At 32.9% G+C, this 25,446-nt stretch overlaps 1 protein-coding gene across 1 annotated transcript in view; it reads left to right on the plus strand.

The window, feature by feature from the left end:
- Positions 1-25,446, plus strand: part of LOC145278280 (gamma-aminobutyric acid receptor alpha-like) — a 1,175,437-nt gene that overhangs the window by 1,019,435 nt on the left and 130,556 nt on the right. Inside the window, exons 5-6 of the mRNA XM_080130575.1 lie at positions 12,281-12,501; positions 16,551-16,633. Coding sequence (XP_079986701.1) covers positions 12,281-12,501; positions 16,551-16,633 — 304 coding nt within the window. The remainder of the gene's footprint in view (positions 1-12,280; positions 12,502-16,550; positions 16,634-25,446) is intronic.

Consider the following 25,446-nt stretch of genomic DNA (forward strand, 5'->3'; position numbering starts at 1 on the left):
AAGATAAAGTGAATTATTTACTTATTCCGTGGAATTTCAAAAACTTGACATTTTTCTTCGGAGGAAAATGTTTAGTAAGTAACGTTTATATAACATTGCTGGATAACACAAAGATTGAAAGCTTCAGAGTTCGAATCATGTCCAAAAGATTATATAGACTTACATACAGATTCAAACAAAATTGCTATTCAGGTTGGTGTCCAAGTGTAAAGATAGAGCTAGATAATAAAAAAAAATCCAATCAATGAAGCTGGTTGAAAATTGGTAACATCCGTTGTTGGAGCTAGCTACTAAGTTACGAAATAAGATTTGTCAATAAAGTTACACAGAATCTTCCGCGTTTCGACATCATAAAAATTCGTAAGGCTACTGAATGGAATTAAATTACCGCGTGTGAGATATATATATATAATATTTTGATTGCAAGAATTCCCCTTTAGACCAAAGTACCGCAGGTTTGCGACAACAGATGCCACATACAAATTTATTATGGTCAGACTATTAGTCACTATCTTATGTAATTTTAGAATGACATTTTAGGCACATTTAGTCGGTATAATAAAATCCTACATTCTACATTATTTATAAACATTTATTGGCCATAAACAGACAATCAGCAAATCCCACCCTACATCCCTAGATGTAAGAAGGCTTTCTATTTTAATAGTTTCTTCCCAGAACAATACCTTTTCCAGTTTAAAATGGGAATAATTCATTTCAAAATGGGAATAATTCATTTCAAAATTGGAATAGTTCATTTCAAAATGGGAATAGTTGTTCAAAATGGGAATAGTTCGGTTCAAAATAAGAAATTTAAAATAAAAAAAAATCAAATTTATAAATATCTTTGGTGCTACAACAAGGTATTGCTTTGTTAAATTGTTTTGCCTAATGGTTAGGTCAACTGAAAACCGCGGTAACAGAAGTGCGAAAGCAGGTATCTTGGAGGTAGATGAGATGGATGGAAATTGGACAACCCTAGCGGAAAATCTTTCTATTTCGAAAACCACCCGCTATCGCTGGATTAGTAAGGGAAATTAACCTGATAAAAGAGGAAGGCCTAGAAATTAGAAGGTCAAACAGGTGCATTTGGATTTTATTCAAGCACTTGTGGATAAAAATCTTAGGATTACATTAAATGTGATTTGTGAAAGGATTGAAGCTCAGTTTTGGGTTTTAATTGCCCAAATCTACAGTAGCAAAGCATCTAGATATGGTGACTTATACGCTTAAAACTGTAAGATTTGTGTCCGAGAGGGCAAATTCAATTGAGAACAAAATAAACGTAGTTTATCTTGTTCAAAATTATTGAATAACCAATTAACTGGAAAATCCATTTTATTTATGGATGAAGCGAACTTTAATGTTCATATTTCCAGGAGAGATGGGCGTTTTCTAAAGGGTAGCGATGTAACGTAGTTTTAGCCGATATTCAGTGTCAATATTCACGTTATTGGATGTATTTCGAAAGGAAATCGCACAGTCTTGAATACGAGAATGTTTGAGAACTGCCAAGAGACGATATGGGGTTCAGTTGTGATGGTTATTGACAATGCTCCACGTCACTCAAACATTGAAGTTTTTTAATGAAGAAAAATTTCTAGGGTGTGGAGTGCTTAGGTTGGGACCATACAGTCCAATGTTTAATCCAATTGGACAAGTATGGTCTTTAATGAAAGCTTACGTCAAGCAGGAATTGGCTGCTTAAATTGTGAGTATTCTTGCAATGAAGAGATGAGATGGCTTGTCAATTACTGAACAAAGGGTAAGAGCTTTAACTTCATTAATTGAGGAAGAATTAGGAAGTATGCAATCGTTTCATAGCTGGAATTCAATCTAAAATGCCTGCAGCTGTAGCATTAGAAGATGTTGTGTTCTAATAAATTACTTGAATTTTTTAATGTTAACAATTTTATTGATAAAATGATTTATAAAATATTTTTTTATATTTATAATAATTTTACCATTTTGATCTGAACTACTCCCATTTTGAACTGGAAAAGATATAGACTTTGGAACTCCCTTCCGGTTTCCTGCTTTCCCAACTGTACTGGTATGCAGAAGTTAAAGTGTAATGTGAACAGACATCTTGCTGCTCAACTCCATACATAGCATCCTTGCAACTTATGTAGCCCCCTATATCAAAGTGGCACTGTGCCTTGTTTGGAGTGAAAATTTAAAAACGGTATCGCTTCCATCTTAATTAACAGCACATGTATATAAAATCTTATTTAAGGCTTAATCTCATCAGCCCAAAAGTGAAACGCTAAACACAACATTGTTGAGTTTCAATAAGCATTCATTTTCTCAGATGATTCATACAGAAACGCAAATGTTTTTATGTAGATTATTAAACATTTATCAAATCTAAAACCATATTATTTTTGTCAAAACCGCGTGCGAAAAACATTCTACTTCTTTCACACCCAACACCCACAAACAATTTCTCCACATATTCTAATTATTTTATACCCCCCGCAACCCATCTACTATAGAATTGATATTAAGTATATGCACTGTATGCTATGCCCCGCCCCCCCAAAAGTTCTTCCCTCAATCTTTGTTTATAATGCTTAACCATAACATAAATATCGAACTAAATTAATCTTATATGTATGCGTGTTGTTTGCATCCCATTCTGTACTTCTGATACTGTGTAAATGTGATTGTATCAGGTATAACTTAGCGCAAACAATAACAGGGCACTAGTATAGAATAACCTGAACATGCACTATAAATATTAACTCTCTATTCTTTCTGAAACCAATAGTTATTTTTCCACTATAATAAAACGCTTAAACTAACATTTCTAAAACCACTAACCCCAATCTTGGTATATCTTTTATATTCCACAAACACTAAGTACTGTCCAAATTTAAACGATAAAGGTTACACAACGTTATATCACATAGACGTTGAGGCTTGCTCAAGATGATACCTATTTGCACCTACTCCAGGTATTTTTGTAGCATATGAACTTACATATACTGATATATGCTTATATACATATATGTATATATACATATATATATATGTATGTGTATGTATGTGTGTATATGTATATTCATTTGCGTATGCATACATATATACGTTGATGCCTCAAGATCAGTGGGCATCACTATATTTACACATAAAAATATATCTAACATTCAGTAAAGTATTACCGTTGCTAATCATGATCAATAACGTAACAAATAACCCGACATGATTTACAATTACCTTATATTTTTTATAATTATTATTGCTGTCATTACGTAAAATTTATGTGTCCATGAAAGGTTCATATATATATATATATATATATATATATATATATATATATATATATATATATATATTCGTATTACTCTCTGTTTGTTTATTCACAATTTGATTAATATATACTTACTTTAATCTTTCATTTATGTCTTTATATAGTATGATACTTGCAAAAATATACAATTAAGAAATCTCCTTCTTTGCGTATGACATTGAGAAAAATCGATTTTACTAAATAGTGGTATCTTAGTTAATGTTTTTAGCGAGAGCATTGCGTATTATATTTAAAATTGTTATTTAATCAATTTTTAACAACAATTATATTGATAATATATTAAATTTAATTTAATTTGGAATAAATATTTCCAACAGCGACCTTTTTTTAAAACTTTTTTAGAGCTAGATGCTATGTATAAAAAACAAACGTTCACCAAATATCATTTGGTAATTTCATTAAGTTTCTTGCTGGAAAAATAATTCCGTGTAGATAGAAAAATGTTTGGCTTTTATTGTTTTGTTTTTTTTAATAATCAAACAAAAGAAACTTACGAAAAAAACTGAAAAGATTTCATTTGTTTGTTTTAGTTTAACGGCAATACAGAAATCGGTAAATTCTTACCATGTAATCCAGCATCGTTTAATACCTAAAAAAATGAAGATCTACTGTCTAAATTCCACAATGTATTTCTTCTTTTTTCACGTTAATTTCATCGATTACAAAATTTTCTAATGATAAGGGGTGACTTTATACGACGTGATCCATATATGCTCTTTGCTTGCAGTATCTGCCGGAACAGATACTAGACTGTATTTATTTGCTCCCCCACCGAGCAAATTAGGCACAGTGCCGATTTTTAATCTGAGGAGTGAAGGGTTAATGGGGACCAGCTCCCCGGGGAGTAGGGGAGCTGGATAGTGACAATTGGTATGAAGGGTTGCCCCTATATTGACCAAGGTCTTATATGTGGGATTGCCCACACATATGGTCTTTGCTTGCAGTATCTGCCGGAACAGATACTAGACTTTGATCTTGGCCAAAAGGCAAAGAACAACAGAAAAAGGCGAGCCTCTATTCACTAGTTCACTGGAATTTTAAGATGGGCAGTGAGCAGACATATTGCAAATAACATCTCTTCGAGCTCTATCCTCAACTTTACTTTCTTAATTCCAAACGCTACTCCCTCATCCCCTCACCCCAACACAGACAAAATCAAATCAACCTTGTTTTACTCACAGCTGAACCCCACCCCTTTTTCTTTCTTAGTTAACACTTGCAGATTCGCTTAATGTAAGCGTAATTGCATAAAGAGGTCTCTAGGCGCTAAATACTAAAAGACCGAAACATGTTAAATGTAAATTCCAAATGAAAGTTTAACAAGTCAATTCAACGCAGATTTAAAAATAAACAAGCATTTATTTTTCATAACTCAATCTATCTAGCTATACTCTTATTAATTCAGTTTTCTTTTGCGTGTATTAAAAGCCCTCTTTCTATTTATTTAATGTATTTATTTGCTTCCCCACCAAAGCAAATTATGCACAAGGCCGTTTTTAATGTGGGGTAAAAACCAGCTCCCCTAAAAGTAGGCAAAAATGGGGCACTCTTGTTACCAAAAATAATAATTGTCTCAGTAGAGAGGGCCCACCCGCCATTGACTGGTACAAATTATCTTAAGTGCAGCACAGATACTACACCCTGATCCCGACCCGAAGGCCAAGAACAACAGAAAAAAGGCAAGCCTCTTTTCTGTTTATTTTTTAAAAAAATACAATTTTCTTATATATGGATTGTGGAATTGCATTCACTAGCAAAAGATCTAGCTAATTTGCATATTCTTTTAAACATTCATTTTAATTAATTCCCTATTAATTTTTTCGGTTTTCTTATGAGATGATCATCTTTAGTTAACTATTACGTGTAATTATATTCATGCAGATATTCTGCATGATTTATACTTGCATATTATTTGCGTAAAATGTTTACAGGGAACACAAAATTGTTTCCATATATATTATGTATGCGCCTGTATTTTTGTTTAATCTATCTATCTAGATACCCCAAAAAAGTGAATGTGTCTGTGTGTCTGTGTGTCTGTATACATTTTCCTACGCAATTACTCTGTCAATATTCAGTCTACAGTTAAACGATTTAACCGTTGAGAACTCTACCAAACTCCTCCGACAATTTTGGGTCTAAACAGTTTGAATTTTAGATATAGGTTGCTTGGACATGGATCTAACTTAATAACTTGATTTGAGCCCAAAACAATACATGTTAAAGGATCATAATAGGGTCAAATTTAAAAAAATTGAGCGCTTTTTTTTTTCTCAGCACACACCTCCAAACACCCGGGCAACGCCGGGCTCCCATGCTAGTATATCTATAAAAGTGAACGTGTCTGTGTATTTATGTGTGTGAGTGTGTGTGTGTGTATGTGTGTGTGTGTGTGTGTACATTTCCCTACGCAATAACTTTGTCAATTTTAAGTCAACAGACTCGAAATTTGATATACAGGGTACTGAGATTTGAGAAAATCGATGTGATCTGTTTTCGGCCAGAATAGGGGTCAAAGTTAAAAAATATTGACCTCTGCGGTCTCTACCAAATTACTCAGACAATTTTTGATCTAAACATTTGAAATTTTATATAAAGGGTATTCGGAGATAGGGGAAGCTTTTTCATCGGTTTGGGTCAAAAAAATTTTAGTTACCAATATATAAATGTATGTATGTATGTTTGCATGTCTGCCCAACACTTTCGACAGAAGCGACGGATTTTCACAAGATCAGTATCGTTTTGAAGTTCGACCTTTCAGTCGACAAATATCGAAAAATTTGCTAAAAGCATTAATATCTTAACCTTAAACTGGGCACTTTTCTACAGGGGAAGGTCGCTTTTTCCGCCTATATTTTTGAAAGTCATCCTCTCCTTTCGATTGTCTAACCTTAATTTTTAAAAATGTCACATTTGGCGGTGGTCGTAACAACATAGCCGTCACGTTTTCCCCCCGTTCTTTTCCTCCTTTGCGGTACGGGTTCGATCCTGCCTTCCTACTACCACTTTTTTTTTTGCTCAACATCCACATCCAAACACCTGGGCAACGCCGCGCTAAAATGCTAGTATATCTATAAAATTGAAAGTGTCTATCTGTCTGTCTGTCTGTCTGTCTACATTTCCTTACACAATAATTCTGTCAATTTTTAGTCTACAGACTCGAAATTTGATATACAGGGTACTGAGATTTGGGAAAATATTTGTAATCCGTTTTCGGGCAGAAATTTGGCTGTTAAGGGGTCAAGTTCAACGACTTGACGTTTGAGAACTCCTCCGGTAATTTTGGGTATAAACAATTGAAATTTTAGATATAGGTTCCTTTGATATGGTTCTAACTTAATAACTTGATTTGAGCCCAAAGCAAAAAATGTTAAGCGGTCATAATAGGGTTAAAGTTTTAAAAAATTGATCTCTGTGGTCTCTACAAAATTATTCAGACAATTTCTGGTCTAAACATTTTAAATTTTACATAAAGGGTATTCAGAGATAAGGCAAGCTTTTTAATCGCTTTCGCTCGAAAATTTGAGCTGCCAATATATAAGTGTATGTACGTATGTTTGCGTATCTTCCTAAAACTTTCGACAGAGGCGACCGATTTTCACAAGATCAGTATCGTTTTGAAGCTCGACCGTTCAGACAACAAATACCAAAAAATTGGCTAAAAATATTAATTTCTTCACTCAACTGGGAACTTTTTCACAGGGAGGGGTCGCTTTTTTTCGCCGATATTTTCGGAAATCATCCCCTCTTTTCAATTGTCTATCCTTAATTTAAACCTACGTCACTTCCGGTTTGACGGTGGTCGTAACAGCAAAGACGTCACGTCTTTTACCGTTCTTTTCCTCTTTCACGGTACGGGTTCGAGCCTACCAATTTTTTTTTTTTTTTTTTGCTCAACATACACCTCCAAACACCCAGGAAACGCCGGGCAACCATGCTAGTATATATATATATATATATATATATATATATATATATATATATATATATATAAGTGAACGTGTATGTGTGTGTGTCTGTCTGTGTATCTGTGTACATTTTCCAACGCAATAAGTCTGTCAATTTTCAGTCTACAGATGCGAAATTTGGTATACAGGGTACTAAGATTTAGAAAACTTTGTAATCCGTTTTCGACCAGAAATTTGGCTGTAAGGTGTCAAAGTTCAACGATTTGACCTTTGAGAATATCTTTATTTGAGCCCAAAACAATAAATCTTAAGCGGTCATAATAAGCGTTAAAGTTAAAAACAAATTGACCTCTGCGGTCTCTACCAAATTACTCAGACAATTTCAGGTCTAAACATTTGAAATTTTACATAAAGGGTCTTCAGAAATAAGCTTTTTAATCGGTTTGGGGTCGAAAAATTTTAATTACCAATATATATATATATATATATGTATGTATGTTTGTATGTTTGCATGTCTGCCTAAAACTTTCGACAGAGGCAACGGATTTTAACAAGCTCAGTGTCGTTTTGAAGTTCGACCATTCAGATGACAAATATCGAAAAATTGACTAAAAACATTATCTTCACCTGTAACTGGGCACTTTTCTACAGGGGGCAGTCGCTATTTTTGCCGATATTTTTTAAAGTCATGCTCTACTTTCGAGTGTCTGGCTTCATTTGAACATAAGTCACTTCCGGTTTGGCGGTGCTCGTAACAGCAAAGACGTCAGGTTTTTTCCCGTTCTTTTCCTCCTTCGCGGTACGGGTTCGAGCCTTCCTACTACCATTATTTTTTTGCTCGACATACACATCCAACCCCGCGCTGAAATGCTAGTATATCTATAAAAGTGAAATTGTCTCTGTGTGTACATTTCCCTACCAAACTACTCTGTCAATTTTCAGTCTATAGTCTCGAGATTTAAGATAAGAGATATTGAGATTTGGGAAAATCTTTTTATTTGTTTTCGGCCAGAAATTTTAATGTCAAGGAATCAAAGTTCAACGATTTAACTTTTGAAAACTCTACCAAACTCCTTCGACAATTTTGGGTGTAAACACTTGAAATTTTAGATGTAAGTTCCTTGGACATGGATCAATCTTTTTAATTTGATTTAAGTCCAAAACAGTAAGTGTTAAGTTGTCAAAATTGGGGTCAAAGTTTTTTAAAAATTGAACTTTGCGGTCTCTACCAAATTACTCAGCCAATTTCTGGTATAAATTTTTTAAATATTACATAAAGAGGTCAAAGTTGAAAGCTGACCTTTGCAGACTCTACCAAAATCATCCGACAATTTTGGGTCTAAACACTTAAGATTTTAGATGTAGGTTACCTGGACATGAGTCAAACTTTGGAATATATATAAGCATATGCACATAAAGTTATGAACAGTACATAGAGCCCGAGGAAAGCCGGGCTGAACTGCTGGTATATTATAAATGATATATATGCAAAAAATTTTATATAGTATGAACACGTAACTCTGCTTAGACTCATGGTTTCTATAGTATGAAAAACTTTTAGTTAGGAAAATGGACTCGAGTAGATAAATAAAATAAGATTAGGGTAAACTACATTTGTTTTGCTATCATGGATTAGCTACTGGCCAATGGATATGTCATTAAGCACTGGTAACGATCTAAGAAAAGAGCGGATAGGAGTGATGGAAACTCACACAGTTATTCTTTAGATATTAGGAGTATAGCAGTTCAACTAATAACAAGATAAACGCCGTTTTTCTTACTAACGACTGTGCTCCAATGTTGAAAAAAAAATCAGAAACGAAATAAAATGCTACAGAAATAAACAAACATTTACAACTAAAAAAAGAAATCGTAAATGAAAGAAACAGAAAGGCGAAGGGAAGGAAACTGAGAATAACACAAGGAGTAAAATTAAGCCAGTTTTTTTTGGGCGGCCATCCAAGTTAAATGTTGCATTAGAGAGCGCCAAGTAAACTGTAGGTTTTAGTGCTTGGCTGCTTATTCGATTTTACTGCTGTCCGACCATATGTGGATTCTGCTGGCCCTGCGTATAATTTTAACAAGACCATGTCCGCCGGCGAAAACTGACCAGTGCGTTGCACCTTCCATTCTCCTTTCTTTCTTTTACCGATACGCGAAGAACATCTATTTATATCAACGTTCATTAGAGAAAGTGTTTTATTGTTTTAGGTGTGGCTTTGGTTTATTTCAAAACTTGTTATGTCCACCGTATTCAACGGAAAGTCGTACACAACTTGCTTGTTTAGTAAAGCAGCAAACAGATGATACATACACACACATATGTTCATTTCAATGAGTATTATAACAGTTTTCCATCATAATATTTATTTTACAGTGATAGAATTGCCGATAGGTTTACAATCGTTTCATAAAGTGCAAGGTGCTAGATTTAGAAGACATTACACGCTGCTGACCAGAAACCTTAAAAAATATATTCATAGGAATGTTAAATGATGCAAAATGTTCAATAAAAAAAGTAAAAATAGAAAACAATCAAAACTCATGTGAAAGCATCCAATCATTCCTTCTTCTCGATTAATATGATGACAATTTAAAAAAAAAAGCAGATACTCTGATTTACAACACAGAGCTAAGCTTTTAGATAATCTATAACAAAAACAAACATACAAATCTTACAGGAAGCGGATAAATGGAATTTTTATTTACTTAGGTAAACATTATTAAATTAAAGTAGGTAATTATAATTGGATTAAATTAGATTACTATTATTAAATCAAATTAGGTAATCATTTTTAATTATATTAAGTAATTATTATTCAATCAAATAAGGTAATTATTATTAAATTAAATTAGGTAATTATTTTTTAATTATATTAGTAATACTTATTAAATTCAATTAGGTAATTATTATTAAATTAAATTAGGTAATTATTTTTAATTATATTAAGTAATTATTATTCAATTAAATAATGTAATTATCATTAAATTAAATCAGGTAATTATTATTTAATCATATTAAGTGATTTTTATTAAATTCAATTTGGTAATTGTTATTAAATTCAATTAGGTCATTATTATTAATTTAAATTAAGTAATTATTTTGAAGTTAAATTAAGTAATTATTATTAGGTTTAATTAACTAATTATAATCCATAGAAGTCTCAACACTTTTTACTGATATATTTCTTTTGGCGTTTACTCAATTCCTTTGTATGTTAACACTTTCTCCGTTCTTAAACTTTTTTTCAAACTTGGAAAAGAAATTGTCTGGTCATTCTGTTTAAGCCATCTATAGTGGCTTTCAGTTATGATCGCAAGCGTTTGAATTACAATATGAATCACTTCTTTACCGATAGTCTAATTCCATGAATTAATATAAAAATTTAATGAATTAATTTAATAATTTAAAAAATGAATATAAAGATTTAATGAATGGATATGTAAATTTAATTAATGGATATGTAGATTTAATTAATGGATAGAAAATTTAATGAAAGAATATAAAATTTAATGAATTATAAATTAATTAAATTATTGTAAAAAGTTTATGAATGAATGTGAAAATTTAATAAATGAATATGAAAATTTAATAATGCATATCTAAATAAAATAAATAATTATAAAAATGTAATAAATGAATATTAAAATTAAATAAATGAATATAAAAAGTTCAATGAATGTATATGGAAATTTAATGAATGAATGCAAAAATTTTAAGAAGAAATATAAAACTTCAATGAATTAATATGAAACTAAAAAGATTTATGTATAAATTTGAAAATTTAATTATAAATGTGAAACTTTTATGATGAAGAAGAAAATGTTATAAATGAATATGAATCTTTTATGATTTATAGAAAAGTTTAATAAATGAATTTGAAAATTTTCTGAATGAATTTCGATATGTAAGAAATGAATATGAAATGAATATGGATGAATTGTTAATTCATGAATAAGTAGGAAAATTAATTAATAAATGTGAAACCTTAATGAAAATTAATTAATAAATGTGAAACTTTAATGAAAAATATAATCATTATTAATGAATATGAAAATGAAAATTTAATAAAGGAATATAAAACTTAAATTAATGAATTTGAAAATTTAATTGATGAATATTATACATTTAATGGAGAAATGTGACATTTTAATGAATAAATAAAAAAACATCATGTATGAATATGAAAATTTAATTAATAAATGTAAAACTTTTATGAATGAACAGAAAAATTTGTATGGTTGATATATAAAAATTTGATAATTGTGAAAAGTTAATGAATGAATATGAAAATGTAAGAAATGTATATAGAGCTTTAATAAATGAATGTGTAAATTTAATAAATGAATGTGTAAATTTAATAAATGAATGTGTAAATTTAATAAATGAATGTGTAAATGTAATAAATGAATATGAAGTAGTCTTAAAATGGAAGAAATGAATAGGAAACTTTAATGAATGAATATGAAACTACTTTAAATAAATAAAAAATATAAATATAAAAAATCTAATGAATGAGTACGAAAATTAATGATCGAGTATGAAAATGTAATATATTAATACTAAAATGTAACGAATACATGTGAAACTTTAAGTAATGAATATAACAAATATTAGAATTAATATGAAAATTAAATGAATAATAATAAAAATAAAATTAATAAAACTGAAATGTCGATGAATGAATATAAAAAATTACAGAATATGTATAAAACTTTATTGAATAAATACAATAATTTAATGGATATAATATGAGAACTTTAATGGATAAAATTTGATAATTAAAAATATCCAATCATTTGAGGCCTCTAGCGCCGCTCTGTGACTTTTAGTTTCTTGAGTGATAGATTTGAAAATATGGAGACAGAAAGACAGACAGACAGACAGACATAGTCAGTTTTATTTAGATTTCGACGAACTGACCACGTGATTATCAAACAATACAAAACCTCGAATGAAGATTCGAACACACATCTAAGAAGTGAACAACTATTCTGCTATTTTGAAATTGAATGCTAAAATCTTTCTGCTGTTTTTTTTGTTTTGTTTGCTTCGTAGGTCTACTCAATGGACTGTTACTTCCGGCAGCTCTGGACCGACACTCGACTCGCTTTCAATGTTTCATTGGCAAACGTATCTCTCAATATCAAGACGATGGAGAGGATTTGGTCTCCTGACACAGTCGTCTTCAACGGACAGGAGTCCTTTCTTCACGAAATCACAATGCCCAACAAATTCTTCCGCATCAACAAAGACGGTACCATTCTATATTCTCAAAGGTAAGGCTTTAAAAGTTCGTCGTTTATTAGTTTGGTTTGATCTGCAAACAAGAAAAATTTATAACCGCCATTTTCAAAATGACGAAACTGTTATTACAAAAAGTGTTGCATTTCAATACTTTCCACCTAAAATCATCTTTAATATAATACTAGCAGATGTACCCGGCGTTGTCTGGTATTAACTATAATGTTAAATTCCTTTTGCTAAAAATGGAGTAAAAAAAACGGAAAGAAAATGAGGCATGTGCATGCGAGTACTATATGTTTTCGAAGCAGTTCAATTCTTGTAAGTAAAAGAAAAAACTCGAGCTGAGATCGAAACCAAAAGCTAAAGACAGTAATTCAAGTACGATAACCATTACGCCAGTTTGCGATGATCTTTAAAAGTATTTTACAACTTACTTATTCTTATAAGGAAGCTGTTATGTGAATGATTCGCGCAAAAAAAAAAACAGGTAAAACTCCGATGACCTCCAATTTTATGCCGCCTTTTATGGTTTTAGGTCTTAATTTAAACTAATTGGATTTACCGCGTTTTGCATTCAAACTCTTCCTTTTCTGCTTCTGCGATACGTTTTCATATCTTCTGTGAGGTTTCATAATATTGACTAAAATAAATTAATGAAAAGGAAACTACGGAAAGTATTTGACGATTTGTAAATCACCAAAAACGTATGCGTGTGTTGGTGTTTCCTCGTGAAGTGGAGGTACCTTTATGAAGAGAATCGTCACAAGCGGTGAGTGGTTCAGACGTATAGCTTTGTAGAGATATTTCGTCTTCAATAATAATTAAAAAGAAATGAAGCAATACAAAAAGCAAGAAAAATAACTAAAAAGGCACAAAGTTCCTTCAATAAGTTTCCAGACTTTTTTCGTATGGGTACTTTTATTAATATTACATGCATGAAACTCTAATCCCCTTTAGAAGTAATCTTCTCCGGCTGCAATGCACTTTTTGTAACGTTGCAACAACTACTGAAAAGCCCTATGGACGTCTTCTTGTACGAGCGTGTAAAAACTTTCGGCACAGCCTCTTTTATCTTCTCAATCTATATATCTATAAAAGTGAACGTGTCTGTCAGTCTGTCTGTCTGTGTGTCTGTGTGTCTGTGTGTCTGTGTACATTTCCCTACGCAATAACTCTGTCAATTTTTAGTCTATAGACTCGAAATTTGAAATACCGGGTACTGAGATTTGGGAAAATCGATGTGACGGGTGTCAGCCAGAAATTTGGCTGTTAAGGGGTCAAATTTCAACGATTTGACCTTTAAGAACTCTACCAAACTCCTCCGACAATTTTGGGTCTAGACACTTGAAATTTTAGATATAGGTTCCTTGAACCTGGATCTAACTTAATAAAGTGATTTGAGCCCGAAACTATAAAATTTAAGGGTCATAATAGGGGTCAAATTAAAAAAAAATTTACTCTTTTTTTTTTTTGCTCAGCATACACCTCCAAACACCCGGGCAACGCCGGGCTGAAATGCTAGTTGTCTTATAAAGACAACCTCTAAGTTCTTCCGTGAGCTTAAGGAATAGCCAAAATTCACATGGAGCAAGGTCTGGACAATAGGGAACGTCAGGGTCTGAATTAATCAGCTTTTCCATCTCTCTTTCTGGCCTTCTCTGGGAAGCCTTGGGGCAAACTTCGCACAAATCTTCGCATCTTCAGTTCCTCGCTGATAATTGTGTGACAGTTCCCACACTGACATCAAACTGTGTACTTATTGAAATTCAACAGCTGTGACAATAATACTTTAGTAAAGTGTATTCCAATTCCGGCTGTAGCTGTCTGTTTGAACCTGAAATCATCAAACTAAGTCATTTCATAAAATGTATAGCAAGAACATACTGAATTTTACAGAACAGACGAATGTTTTGAATGCCTGTACAAGAAATTTTTTTTTTACATGGAGGTCGATACTTATCAAGGCCCGGAAGCCACTAAGGGATAAGGGTTATTGCGTGTACAGTAATCAATGGGATAGTATCGTAGTAATCGTTAGTATTGGAGATTTGATAAAGTATCTTACTTAAGGGGGTGATTCATCAGGAATTTGTTTATGTTGGACTTGAAGACATCCAAGTTTTAGTCAGGTGGGAAACAGGCAAACGGAAGAGAGTTCCACTGTCGTGCCATGGAAATAAGGATAAAATGCAAGCAAAAATCTTTTCTCATGGAATCTGCGCTTTGACTTAGGCACAGATATAGAGTAGGGAAAATTAATGACAGTCGTTTCAGCTAGACGGGTGTTTACCGTGAAAGATTGGGGAGGGGGCCAGAGATTGGAGCTCAGACAAGCACTTGCCATGGAAATAACGATAAAACAAAGACTGGAAACTTATTTAAGTCTTCTCTTATATTCAAATATTCCAAATTCATATCACATTGCAATAAGCAAGAAAATGATCTAAGCTTAAATCATTATTATGATGATACGCTTTTATTGTTAGATGATTGAATGCGATATGTTGATGAACGGTACGTTAGTGTAACCGTCCATAATATCGCATGTAAAAATGTAACAGTAATGACGTAAGTGTGAATACATTAGTAGTTGTTCCTCTAAAACGAGTTCAACATAAGCTATGATAGAACGGAAAGAGAAAGAAAAGATATAAGGTGTTCTTTAAAAGGAAATATAAAACGTTTATGATATGACGTTAATGATATAACGCTTATGATATGATGTTTATATGAAGTCTGTAATATGACATTTATGATATGCTGTTTATAATATGGCATTCATGTTATGATGTTTATGATATGACGTGTATAATATGACGTTTATGATAATACGTTTGTGCTATGACGTTTATGATATGGCGTTTATGATATGACGAGCGAGCGAGTCTTATCTGAAAATTCTACAGCTTAAATTACAAAATTGTATCGCTAATGGACGGACAGGATTGGAAACATGATCAACTCTCATATGACGAAAAATATAAGGAAAACGAACTCTCTCTTCCTTCCCCCTTTATTTTTTCTCTTTCTTTCTTTCTTCTTCTCTCTTGTATGTTGAGTTGTTAATTCTATCTCCCCGAATCTTTCATTGGTTTTCTCTTCAAGTATTTTTCCCTGGAACACTTCTCTCATGCCCTCTTGGCTATTATTATTATTATTATTATTATTATTATTATTATTATTATTATTATTATTAATGTTAACAAGATTGTTAAAAAAAAGTGGTTCTAGGAGAGGAAGTTGCTGCAGAATGCCGGATTTGTGGTAAGACCTCAGAGTCAATTGCGCACTTTGCAGCAGGGTGTAGTGGATTGGCCCAAAGAGATTACCGCAAAAGACACGATCGCATGGGACTCCGGATATATTGGGAGGTGTGTAAGAACGTAGGGGTGAAGTGTGCTGGAAAATGGTTTGAGGAGGTGCCTGATGAAGTGAGAACAAGTGAGGATGGCAAGGTAGAGATATGGTGACGACCAAGCAATTGGAATATAATCGTTCGGATTAGGTCATCATTGACAGAGTCTAAAAACACTGGCACATTGTAGACTTTTCAGTACCCTGGGGCAGGAATGTGAAAGAGAAGGAAAATGAGAAGTGGAACAATTATGGTCCATTGGCCTTGAAGATAAGGCGTATACACGGGGTTAAAACACAAATAATCCCGGTCGTAGTTGGTACACTATGAGTAGTATCAAGTCGTCTGAAAGGACAATTGAAAAAACTACAAATCCCCGATGGTTTAGGCGGCCTCCAGACCTCTACTATTGTAAGTGCCACCAATATCCTTAGGAAACCCCTTGATCTTTGAAGCTCCTGGTTTGAAGCCGGAATTGAAGGAAATACTCTGGAAATAAATAGCATCCCTTTCTAGAGAGATGTTGATAAACGAAATCAGAATTATTATTATTTTATTGGAATTCATTTTAAGTTTTTTCACCATTTCTTTCTTTTTTTTTTTTTGTATTGAGGGTAATCTGTTTTTTTTTTTGTTTTTGTTTTTTTTTTTTCATATTTCGTCGATTTGATCATCGTCTTCTGATGCAGTTTCCTTTATTAGTGTTCCGCTTCTTTTCTTCTTCAGATTAACTATCAAGGCCCGATGTTTGATGCAGCTGCACAAGTTTCCGATGGATGTACAGCAATGCCCGCTCCATCTCAGTAGCTGTAAGTCATCTTTCTTTTCTCATTTCATTTTTCTTTGTATTTTTTGCCTTCAATCTGTCCAACACCATCTACACATCCTCACACACACACACACAATATATATATATACATATATATATATATATATATATATATATATATATATATATATATATATATATATATATATATAAAGTAGTAGCGTTCGTGTGTGACTGGGTGTACAAATCTTCTACAGCCCACACCACTGGATTGATCGTGACCAAACCTGACATGATGATGGTCTCCGACCTCTGTATGGGTTCACAACATTTTTTAAAATGTCTAGTTTGAAAGGTTAAAGTCATATTTAGTGCTATGTTTCATAAACTAGGGATGGTTAACATCAAGTTGGGGTTCATCATCATGCCGGAGGCTGCCATCACGGCATCGATCAACTTTATGACTTTGAATCAGATCACCCTACTCCACCCCCTTCCCTTCAACAAATTAAACAAATGTTAACCGTTGTGATTCTTTGTAATTGTTATGTGTAACGATATAAGTGTTTCAATTCTTATGTGTAACGATATAATTGTTTCAATTCTTATGTGTAACAATATAATTGTTTCAATTCTTATGTGTAACGATATAAGTGTCAATTTTGATATAATCTATTTGCTTTTAAGTTCATAGTTGGACTGCAATCACTTAAGGAGGTAGCTAAAAATATGTTAACCACTTTAAGAAATAGTTACTCTTAAAAACATCAACTTATTTTAATTTATATATATATATATTATATATATATATATATTATATATATTATATATATATATATATATATATTATATATATTATATATATATATAGAGAGAGAGGGGGAGAGGAAGAGAGAGAAGGGGAGAGAGAGAAGTCAATATATGTTCTGAATTATCAACTAAGTTCCAACCTCTGTCCTATCGTCGTTTCTGTTTTAGAAATAGTTAAAGGAGAATTGCTCTGAAGAACTCAAAGCACGATTACCCTCTCGACAACAATACCCTCGACAAACCCGACAAGCAGCAAAATTCCACCGCTACACTATAGAGATCCTTAAAGTAAAGCCTTCTACTCGAATAGCTTTTCCCCTCAGACTTTCCCAGGTTCCTGCTTCCCTGACCGTACAGATATGCAGAAATTCAAGTGTAATGTAAACATACATCTCCTCGCTGCCCAACTTCCTTAATAATATCACTGCAAATCTGATCCCAATTAGTAGCCCCTCACGACTAAATGGCTCTGCGCTTTGTTTAGGTGAAATAACACTATATATATATATATATATATATATATATATATATATATATATATATATATATATATATACAGTGCCACGCAAAAGTATTGGATACATTACATTTTTCTTCATAACTTTAATTAGGGTTCAAGATTTTACCTAAAATTTGGTCAGTATATTGAGTTGCGAATTATCACAAAATCGGTTTATTCTTTTCTTAAATCAATAAATATTAATTCAAATATCCTCGATGATGTAACATTGTTGGTCATTTTTGGAGAGAAGGATTAAAAATCCTATACTGAAACTAATGAAATCGTGGAACAGCCACTTTCGGGTTTGCTTAAAGGCGTGACAGGAAACTGAGCCCTGCTGCCACGTATGCAACGTCGAGAATAACTCTTTGGTATAGAAATGTCGAAACTTTTTTTGCGCATCTGGTTTGACGCATGTGCTCGCGTGAATTAGTAAAAACAAATAATAACTTTCTAAGCCAATGCATTTATCAAAATTGTGTTTTTGGTTCACTCTGAATGCATTAGAAGCTAGATTTTTCTTCAGTAAAGAGTTTTAAGCAAATCCCACGACGGAGCTAATATCTAAGTTGTCTGAACTTCCCTAGCCTCTCTGTCTATCTCAAATCACTCATACGCAGTCACAAATACACAACACAATTACAAAAAAGTTTAGATAAAATTATATTGTGATATATGGCATAATTATACGAATACGTTTGGTTAAATACAAAACGATATGCTATAAGTTAATTAAAAAGCAGTTGTACAATTCCCGGTTGTGAGCAAAGGAGGTAGACACGAATAGACCGAAATAATTGAAATACCGAGCAAAAAGAACACCATCCAGACCTCGACATGTTGTGCATAGTAAATATTATAAGTAAGTAGTAATAAATGACGCGTAGAGTAGTGGATAAAGTACTTGGGAAATTCAGTTGTAAAGTCACATAGCTGGCGGAACGAGAGCATGGATTAAATAAAGGGTTCTTTTCGAAATTCCCTGAAGATTCTCGAGTTCAACAGGAAAATTTTTATGTTCAGCAAGATGCAGTTGAAGATGGTCGGAGGCAACATCGACCGAAACGTTGTTCAAATAATACTCAAGATGAGAACAATAGTTCGAAAATCCACATAATATAAATAATCAATTCTCATCTAAAAAAAAAAAAAGGTTTAGAAAAGTTAGGAAGAAACTGGCGTTTAGTTAATTAAAGATAGTTGCATCTTATAATTGTTAAAGGAGAGCACTTGAGTGCATCCTGTACCTCTATAAAGTCACCATTCTCTCATACATGGAGTATTGTTGCTACACATGGGCTCGTAATTCTGCCACTAGCCTCTCCCTCTTGGATAGAGTCTGAAAAAGAGTGTTCACCAACTCCCGTCGGCGCATCTCCATGCCTGTTTCACAAATATTTTAATGGAATGTGCTCCGATGAACTTGTTGCACTCGTGCACCTTTGACGTACATATCCCAGACAAACCCGCTTAGCAACAAAATCACACCCCTTCACTGCTAAGGTCCCTAAATGTCAGAAAGCTTTCTACTTTAATAGTTAATTCCCTCGAATAGTTAGACTTTGGATTCCCCTTCCCTTTACCTGCTTCCCTGACTGTACTGATATGCAGAAGTTTAAATGTAATGTAAACCAACATCTTGTTAATTTTTCCTAGGCATGGTTCCAAATAGTAGACCCTTGTTAAGAATGAACGTCAGTAAAGAAAAATGCGTCCATCAATTGACACGTTTTAAACTTAAAACGTGACAGACAGACCGACCGACCGACCTGCAATACACTCACATAGATATTCGAAAACGCATCTAAAACAGGTGAACACTTTATGTGTTTATTTTCATCAGCGTTCCGGACATTTACGAAATGATAAACTGTTCCATGGAAACAGAAGAGGAACACATAATCTAGAAAAATATCTTCGTGATTTGGAATGGCAATGAATTATTCGAAAATTGCAAATAATTATTTTCCTGAAAAGTGAAAAATCGATAAGTCAATATTAATTATAAAATAAATAACCCACTTAAACATTTCTCGCGGCGGAATTGTTCGATGTCAACATCATTTTCTATTTATAGACTTTAAATTACGAATTTTGGAATCGGTAATCATTATTTCGAAGAAACACACAAATAGAGTTTTGTTATGAATAAATATCACGAAATAACTACGAGGAGCTTCCCAAAAGTAATGCCTCCTATTTTTATTCCACCCAAATGGATCAGAGGGGATTGTAAATTGCATTGTTATGATGACTGAACTTATGCATTCATGACCCGAAAGTTTTATCTTTCTGTAGCAGATATTCATCGCGTAAAACGCTAAGAAAGCATCCCTGTCATGGACGTGCGTCAGAAACAGATATGCCTCATTGAATTCCTGACAAAAGTGTATTGAAAATGGTGGTGACTATGTAGTTGGAATACAAAAAGTCGTTTGTTTTAATGGTAACCCTTCTGTCTTCGTAGCTCTTCAACTTTTTGGGGTTAAGAAAAAATTGAAGGTTTTTCTCTTGAAACTATCGTATGAAAAAGTGTGTCCTGGACGTCCATGCACAGCCACTGTTCATAACTGGTAAAAAATGCATTAAGAATAGAGATGACTATGTAGAATTATAAGTTCTAGAGCACGAAATGTCGCTCGTTTTAATGGTACCACTCCCGTCTTAGCTGCTGTTCAGTTTTTTTTTTAGTTAAAAAATACATGTTATTATTGTAATAATCTTTGGCCTTATTTACTGAAAATAGATTTCATATTAGATTGAAACACTGTGGTCTGGCCCATGGCCTTTGCAGATGCTATCTTGGCGTCAAGAACCACGCCGGTATTTACAGGGTGTTCAATAATTAACGTTACATTTTTTTTTCCATATTTACTAAATAAATTAAACAATACAGATCCCTCGAATGTTAATATATATAATAGTATTACTCGATTCAAAGTGCTAAAACTTTATTCAATGTAACCACTCTGTGTATCAATAACCTATTGCAAACGCTTCATGAATGCTCTGCACGAGTCACGAGTGATTTTTTGGGGATTTTGGCCATTACTTCACTTAATTTCTTCATCAGAGCTTCCAAATTGGTAGATTGGAAGCTGAAACTTTACTCTCCAAGAAAAACTAAATATCTTGATCTTATCAGTTGATTTGAAACGTTTTAGTGCTGTCCACACCAACATTCGATTCACATTTAAGATCTTCGTAATGTCTCCTGCAGACTTTTCGGTTTTCAATAGCTTTACAATAGCAATTTGTTTCGCTACATCATATGACACATTGTCAAAAGAAATTCTTATAAACATTATTCATATACACATGAAAAAGATAACGATTCATGAAAATTCATTAAATGTTGATAATAATATAAAATTTTAACGGTAAATATTGAACACTCTGTAATTAAAAAATAGGTGTTATTATTGGAATAATCTTCGGGCTTATTTATTGAAAATAGATTGAGGTAAATTATGTTTTAGCGAAAGAAGAAAATGAAAGATTTTTCCACGCATGCATAGAAAAATGGTAATAAACGAAACAGTTTTTAAAAGAAAAATTGAGGAAAACGAAAATTTATAAGAAAGCAGATTTTGACAAGCCTCTGGGCTTGACCTTTACTCCTGATCTGAAATGGAACACCTACATCAAATCCGTTGCCAAGGCCGTTGGAAAATGGTAGAATCCTTCAACCGCTCCAGTAGATATCTCACTCCTGATGCAATTCTCTACCTATATAAAAGCCAGGTACGACCAAAAATGGAGTATTGTTGCCACATCTGGACGGAATCTGCTATCCTACTTTGACAGTTCAAAATAGACTTCGTAGCTTAGTGGGGGATGCCCTTTTCTCTTCCCTGCAACCTCTCTCCTACAGAAGAGATGTTGCGAACCTGTCTCTGTTTTATCGTTATTTTCATAATAAGTGCTCGTCTGAGCTTCAATCTATGCCCCCCTCGTCAAACTTTCACAAAAACACTCGTCTAGCCAAAACCACTATCAATAATTCCCCCACTCTTTATCTGTGCCTAAACCTAAACGTAGATTCCATGAACAAAGTTTCTTTCTTAGAACTGCACGCTTGTGGAACTCTCGTTTGCCTGTTTTCCAGCTGATTACAATTTGGTCGCCTTCAAGTCCAACGTAAACATGTTCTTGATGAACCATCGCCCTAAGTAATCAAGTTTGCAAAATTTCCACTACTTATGTATACCCATTAACCGTTATGGTCGAGTGGCCTCCGAGTCTTGATAAGTGGGTACTCCTTCGTAATAAAACAAAAAAAAATCATACAAACTATAAGAATATAACAGATATTTGTAATAATGAAAATCTTCATAGTACAACACGTGTTTGAGTAAGGAAATTAAGTGGATAGTCGTCTCAAGTCATTCATTTATCCATAAAGTGAATAATATGCGTGTGTAGGTAATTTACGTGAGTGTTTGGCAGCGTAGTATTGAGTATGTGCGTGCGTTTACCTTGTTCGTGGTACTGCGCATACAGAAGTGCGCGATTTGATGAAGGTTATGCATGTGAGTCATTCAGCCATTTCTTTGCGACTTGCTCCTCCCCGCCAGGGGTGATGATGAAGAGCGTACGTTCTGGTGTCTTTCAAGCGCAGTCAGTGAACTCTGAAGAAAACTGATTTTCTTGACCAGGTCCTGTAGGAATTTTGAAGTTTGCCTTGGCTTATTACTTTCACATGTACGCATTACTTTTCGGAGCTTATAAAGATTTCCATTGGTTAAAAATTCTTTGAGTAAACACTTTCATGTTAGAACTTGCTAGCTTTAGGAAGTGACGAACAGAGCCAATATCAAAACGAACCGAAAAAAAAAGAAGTAAGCATTAGAACCATTTGCGTTTTAGTATTCTTTCGAATCTCATCTCGATGTTTAACCTACCACAACACAAAACTGCTGAGTATCACTATGACACTAAAGCAATAACTGTGTTATACCTGACTATGGTTGAATATAACTTGTTGATTAAATGTAATAATCTCAAGTACGGTGAAATGGCGTTGACACAGAGGTTAAGCAACATTGATTGTGGTCAGTTATTTAGATAAGTGACCGTTTGAGAATATCAGGTGATATATGTAAAACAACAAACTTGTGGTACAATATATATATATATATAGATAGATAGATATATATATATATATATATATATATATATATATATATATATATATATATATATATATACATAGTCATAGTATGTTTCGGTATGAATATGTCTGCATTAATCTATTAACGTTTCATTCATCCATCATAAAGACAATTCTCTTTTCCTTTTTCTTTACTCTCTATACATTTTTATTAATCTCCCTACCCCTATCTACCTTCAACCTTTTACTGACACGCGACTCATTATGTCAACGAACGCATTTGCAAACTTCTTTTCTTGACACGTGAAAATCAGTTTCTAAACAGAACCCCCACACACCCAACCTATACAATCCACTGTTCCAGTAAAATTATGACCCCTTTTAACCATTTCATATTTATATCCAGCTGTTAAACTATTTTTGAATAATTTTCCAAAAGGTTGAAATGCGGTCTCTCCATTTCTTTATCCTATTTTTAGAGAACTCGCAACATTTTATAGGTTTTTTTTTAAGAGCTCCCTTTTTCCTTTTTTTCCCCCCCTTTTTCTTTGTGGCGTCGATGTGTTCAGGGTCGCCTGAGGAAGTCTCATTGACTGAAACAGATGTCTGTTTGTAGCGACCATATGTAACTGTTTTCCCTCAAGCAAAAAATATTTTGCTCTTGTTATTGAGCACTATCTAACAACCTCATTGTATTCATTACTCCCGAATTTTGAACATCTCAAACCTTTCTCTCTCTCTCTCTCTCTCTCTCTCTATATATATATATATATATATATATATATATATATATATATATATATATATATATATATATATATATATATATATATATAATTTATCTCCATTTATATTATTTTGTTTTGTAATTACTATTCTGACCATCCTTTTAATTGCAATTTTCTGAATCTCTTTAACTTGGTTCACAGGGTATAGTTGTCAAGTAGTTTTTAGAAATCTTTTTGTCATGGTTCCGCTTGCCCCTATAATTACTGGAATGATAGAGATCATCCTAAGATTCCAGTTTCTTTTCATATTATACATAAGACCTTGTTTTCTCGTTATCTTTTCATTCTCAGCTCTTTTTAAATCACCATCATTGAAGACACTAACTTCTACTAAGGTTGCTTCTTTCTCCTCATCTCATATCAATATGTAAGGTTTAACAGCTCCGTACTCAGGGTACGTAGCTGCAGAAATTGCATAGTCATAGTGGATAGTGTATGACTTATTTCCAACTGTTCTTTCTGGTAAACATGTTCCCAGGATTAATTGCTGCATTCGATATTCAGCGTTTAATAAAATCTTATAAATCGTCTTGTGGGTATATTTACTCATTCCATTGTATCGCATGGTATGGTAGTCCTCCTCCTCAGAACCTTATAGCTGAATGTCAGGTGACTCATACTCACTACTTCTGTATGGTAGAACCTGCACTTATTGTCATTGCTAAGACAACTCATATTTTTTAAAACATTTTTCATCAAGCCTTAATCGGTGTGTGTGTATGTCTGTGAGTTTTAAATCTACAAGATGCAAATTTAGTATGTATTCCAATGATTAAAACCCCTTAGAAACAGTACGATTGTATTAAATTGGTATGGAAGAAATGCTGCTGTATTTTAACCAATAGGAACTGTTTCCTTGGATTGCATATCATTTTGATGACTAATCAAATTTTGTTTGTTGGTTTATATTATATTTTTATAAAGACATATTTTTCTTCTGTCGCAACTATCACTTCGCGTTTTTCTCTCTCTTCTCAACTCTTTTGCTTTCATCCCCTTTCTCTCTCTAACTCTCTCTCAATTTCTCTTAGTATGACAACTGAATGAAAGCTTTGTCGTATATATATATATATATATATATATATATGTGTGTGTGTATACACACACGCACACACATATATATACATATATATGTATATATATATATATAGTAAGGTTTGTAAAATATATTTGCCAATTAAGCTACGCAAAATGTTCAGCGTTTGATCCTTGTAGGAATTCCTTAAGCGATTCCAGGCAATACGCGGACAATACACGAGAGCAAAACGCGGGAAATTCTGTATAGCTTAATTGCTACACATATTTTCAAACCTTACTACCAATTTCTACTAACGTACCGAGCACTGTCGAAAAAAATACTAAAAATAAATACATAAAATGTTATGTATCTACATATATAAATATTACAACAGGACGTTTGAACCAAAGTCAAATAAATATCTGACGAAGAGATCTTTCTCGAAAATTATATAACATGGATATACCACCAGACCGACTTTCCCAGGTGACCACGGTGCAAATATAAATATAATGTGTATAAGAACTATATGAATACATTAATATATATATATATATATATATATATACATTTATATATACGGCATATTTCATTAAATAAAATACATACTTTTTTGTCTATT

Source organism: Euprymna scolopes, chromosome 1 (genome assembly GCF_053919585.1).
Source record: "Euprymna scolopes isolate OS-2025 chromosome 1, ASM5391958v1, whole genome shotgun sequence".
Lineage (NCBI taxonomy): Eukaryota > Metazoa > Mollusca > Cephalopoda > Sepiida > Sepiolidae > Euprymna > Euprymna scolopes.